The 4,420-nt window shown below is 40.3% G+C and overlaps 1 protein-coding gene across 1 annotated transcript; it reads right to left on the bottom strand.

Moving 5' to 3' along the window:
• Nucleotides 1-3,485: 3,485 nt before the first annotated feature.
• On the bottom strand, nt 3,486-4,198 carry LOC125555864. Its single transcript, XM_048718681.1, has 2 exons — nt 3,831-4,198; nt 3,486-3,738 (listed from the first exon to the last, which is right to left on the bottom strand). The coding sequence occupies exons 1-2, from the start codon at nt 4,161-4,163 to the stop codon at nt 3,682-3,684; spliced, it is 390 nt and encodes a 129-aa protein (XP_048574638.1). The 5' UTR covers nt 4,164-4,198; the 3' UTR covers nt 3,486-3,681.
• Between the last annotated feature and the right edge of the window lie 222 nt (nt 4,199-4,420).

The raw sequence follows: 4,420 nt of genomic DNA, 5'->3' as shown, positions 1-4,420 counted from the left end.
ATTATCGTGATCCATGAGATGGAGCCGCCGTCACCTCCTGTTCTTCATCGGGAGGCCAGATCTGGAGTCTGTTTGGGGCTCTGGAGAGGGGGATCTTCGTTCTTCGTCACCACCAACCCTTCTCCATCACCAATTCCATGATGCTCCCCACCGGGAGTGAGTAATTCCTTTGTAGGCTCACTAGTCGGTGAGGAGTTGGATGAGATTCATCATGTAATTGAGTTAGTTTTGTTAGGGCTTGATCCCTAGTATCCACTATGTTCTAAGATTGATGTTGCTAATGTTTTGCCATGCTTAATGCTTGTCACTTTGGGCCCGGGTGCCATGATTTCAGATCTGAACCATTTATGTTATCACCATTATATCCATGTTCTAGATCCGATCTTGCAAGTTATAGTCACCTACTACGTGTTATGATCCGGCAACCCCGGAGTGACAATAGTCGGGACCACTCCCGGTGATGACTGTAGTTTGAGGAGTTCATGTATTCACTATGTGTTAATGCTTTGTTTTGGTTCTCTATTAAAAGGAGGCCTTAATATCCCTTAGTTTCCAATAGGACCCCGCTGCCACGGGAGGGTAGGACAAAAGATGTCATGCAAGTTCTTTCCATAAGCACATATGACTATTTACGAAATATATGCCTACATTATATTGATGAACTGGAGCTAGTGTTGTATCACCCTAGGTTATAACTGTCTAATGATAATATCATCCAATAAGTCAACGATCCAATGCCTACGAATTTATCCTATATTGTTCTGGCTAAGTTACTACTGCTATCGTCAATGTTACACTTGCTACAAAATTATTGTTATCATTGTTATTGTTACCATTGTTGCTGCTACTATTATCAAAACTATCATACTACTTTGCTACTGATCACTTCGCTGCAGATAATTAATCTCCAGGTGTGGTTGAATTGACAACTCAGCTGTTAATACCTTCAAATATTCGTTGGCTCCCCTTGTGTCGAATCTATGCATTTGGGTTGAATACTCTACCCTCGAAAACTGTTGTGATCCCATATACTTGTGGGTTATCAGTCGACGTCTCATGATCCATCCAATCCGGAAACAAGAGAAATAGGCGACAATTAAATTTAGACACGAGCCTGACAAATTTTCTCATAGGACATTCTTTCCTTTTCCTTTTTTAATTACGCTTCATTTGGATGTCTCCATTGGAGAACTCCGTATTGAATTGGTCTGAATTCCAAATTAGTGAGGAAACTGAGATGAGACAAATACGAATTCACCTGTTTGGTTGTCCAGCGAATTGGCCCTTGAAATGCCTATGAGATTTCAATACAGAATCTTGTTTGGATGACAAACTTTGGAATTGCATAGCTCCATATATTACCAGGTTATACCTTGTTCTACATCACTCAAAAATGAAATCTGACTATGAATATATAGCAATGAAATAATTAAATATTCTAGAAATGCATCAGGAAATGCTAATGGTCATACAATGACAACAATATTTTTTTTACGATAACATAACACAAAATTTGAAACAATAACAACTAGCACGTACTCTCAAATATGATCTCATACATGACATAAATCACAGCAATTTAAAAAAAGGTCCAAGTGTTTGACTTAAACAGTGTGTGGCAATACATACATAGTTCCAAGTTCAACAAGGCAGTACATACATACTTCCAAGTTCAACATGACATAAAATAGATGGTTCAAAGTTCAACAACACATAAAAGCATCGATCTTCAAGGCAACATTAGCAGCCATGTCTTCCTCATGGTAATGGGAAGCTCCTTTAGAGCTTGAAACATGCGATCATTGAGTACCAACTTCCCATAACATCGAAGCATATCTTGCTCAGCTAAATCATGTATCAAACTAAGTGCATCAAGTATTTCAGCGGGTGTGGTAACCTTTGGTAGTGGAATGGTGATGTCTACTACGCAACTTTATTCTTGTAGACTTGTGTTGGGCCTCCAAGCGTAGAGTTTTGTAGGACAGTAGCAATTTCCCCTCAAGTGGATGACCTAAGGTTTAATCCGTGAGAGGTGTAGGATGAAGATGGTCTCTCTCAAACAACCCTGTGACCAAATAACAAAGAGTCTCTTGTGTCCCCAACACACCAAATACAATGGCAAATTGTATAGGTGCACTAGTTCGACGAAGAGATGGTGATAAAAGTGTAATATTGATGGTAGAAATATATTTTTATAATCTGAATAAATAAAAACAGCAAGGTAGAAAATAGTAAACGGGCACAAAAATGGTATTGCAATGCTTGAAAATGAGGCCTAGGGTCCGTACTTTCGCTAGTGCAATCTCTCAACAATGCTAATATAATTGGATTATATAACCATCCCTCAACGTGCAACGAAGAATCACTCCAAAGTTCCTATCTAGCGGAGAACATATGAAGAAATTGTTTGTAGGGTACGAAACCACCTCAAAGCTATTCTTTCCAACCGATCTATACAAGAGTTCATACTAAAATAACACCAAACAATTTCAGATTCATAATACTCAACCCAACACAAAGAACCTCAAAGAGTGCCCCAAGATTTCTACCGGAGAAACAAAGACAAGAACGTGCATCAACCCCTATGTGTAGATTACCCCAATGTCACTTCGGGAATCCGCGAGTTGAGTGCCAAAACATATATCAAGTGAATCAAAATAGTACCCCATTGTCACCACGAGTATTCATTTGCAAGACATATATCAAGTGCTCTCAAATCCATAAAAGTATTCAATCCAATAAAATGAAATATCAAAGAGAAAACTCAATTCATCACAAGATAGAGAGGGGAAAACACCATATGATCCGACTATATTAACAAAGCCCGCGATACATCAAGATCGTGACATCTCAAGAACACGAGAGAGAGAGAGAGATTAAACACATAGCTACTAGTACAAACCCTCAGCCCCGAGGGTGGACTACTCCCTCCTCATCGTGGTGGCCTCCGGGATGATGAAGATGGCCACCAAAGATGATTTCCCCCTCCGGCAGAGTGCTGAAACTGGGTCTAGATTGGTTTTCGGTGGCTACAGAGGCTTGCGGCGGCGGAACTTTTGATCTAGGTTAACCCCGAGGGTTTCTGGAATTTTTGGGAATTTATAGCGAAAGAAGGGGTGCGGGAGGCCACCGAGGTGGGCACAACCCACCTGGGCGCGCCTGGGCCCTAGGGCACGCCCTGGTGGGTTGTGCCCCTCTCGGGGCACCCCCAGGTGCTGCTTTGGCCCATCCTGGGTGTTCTAGTCCATAAAAAATCTCGAAAAAGTTTTGCGGTGTTTGGACTCCGTTTGATATTGATTTCCTACCATGTAAAAAACAAGCAATAAACATCAACTGTCACTGGGCACTGGGTCAATAGGTTAGTCCCAAAAAATGATATAAAGTTGCTATAAAATGATTGTAAAACATCCAAGAATGATAATATAATAGCATGAATACTTCATAAATTATAGATACATTGGAGATGTATCAAATGGGCTCAGTTGTCTTGAAAGCATCAACTAAGTCCTTCTTCATATCTCCAAGCATACAAATAATACCATCACCTGTTCGCTGCCTCTTTGGCGCTACTTCTGGAGAGACTTCAATCGGTTCTTCTAATGGCTCTGCAGCAATCTCAGCACCTGTCTTCGCACCATCGCCATTAGCATGATCTTTTGAATATACGATACATATGGACTCCTAGTTCTTGATTATGTTGGTCTTGTAAGACTTTATCTCCTTGCATGCCTTGTTAGCCTGCACAAAAAGCACAAACTAGTAAAGCTACTGCCTTGTTATTTTACATATGCAAACTATATACAGAATGTGTACTCATGATGCATGGTTACCTCCACATATTTAGCCCAAACATCATCACTATCCATTGATAGCCTATTATTGGTCCAATCCCAGCCGAAACCACTTTGAGAAATGATCTTGCTAACGACCTCATAGTGATGATCCAAAGTCCTCATCCTTCCACTTATGTTATCCTTTGTGATATCCTTATTGCACTTGACCTTCACATTCCTCATGGCATGCGTGTACACATGTGGTTTCCATCCATTTTGGGCATGGTCACCCTTGTTGTGATGCTCAACTAAGACATCAAGCAATGCATCATCCATCTCATCATCCCATGTGCAGTAATTCCTCCTCCTTGTAGTTACTTCTTTGGCCATGGTTCTACAAGGAAATAAAAATTGTACATAATAGAAAAAACAAATACAATATTAAGTTTGAGAAAAAACATGAAACATAATGTCATTCATTAGTTGCATGAAGACGATGCATATACAAAATACCACATGCTTCATCACATTAGCTGCAACTAGCTATACAAAAGAAGACCACCGCAGCTAGCTATACAAAAGAAGACCACCATAGCTAGCTATACCAAAAAAGACCACTGCAGCTAGCTATACCAAAGAAGACCACT

This window comes from Triticum urartu, chromosome 5 (genome assembly GCF_003073215.2).
Source record: "Triticum urartu cultivar G1812 chromosome 5, Tu2.1, whole genome shotgun sequence".
Classification (NCBI taxonomy): domain Eukaryota; kingdom Viridiplantae; phylum Streptophyta; class Magnoliopsida; order Poales; family Poaceae; genus Triticum; species Triticum urartu.
This window is presented reverse-complemented; position numbering and strand designations above follow the sequence as displayed.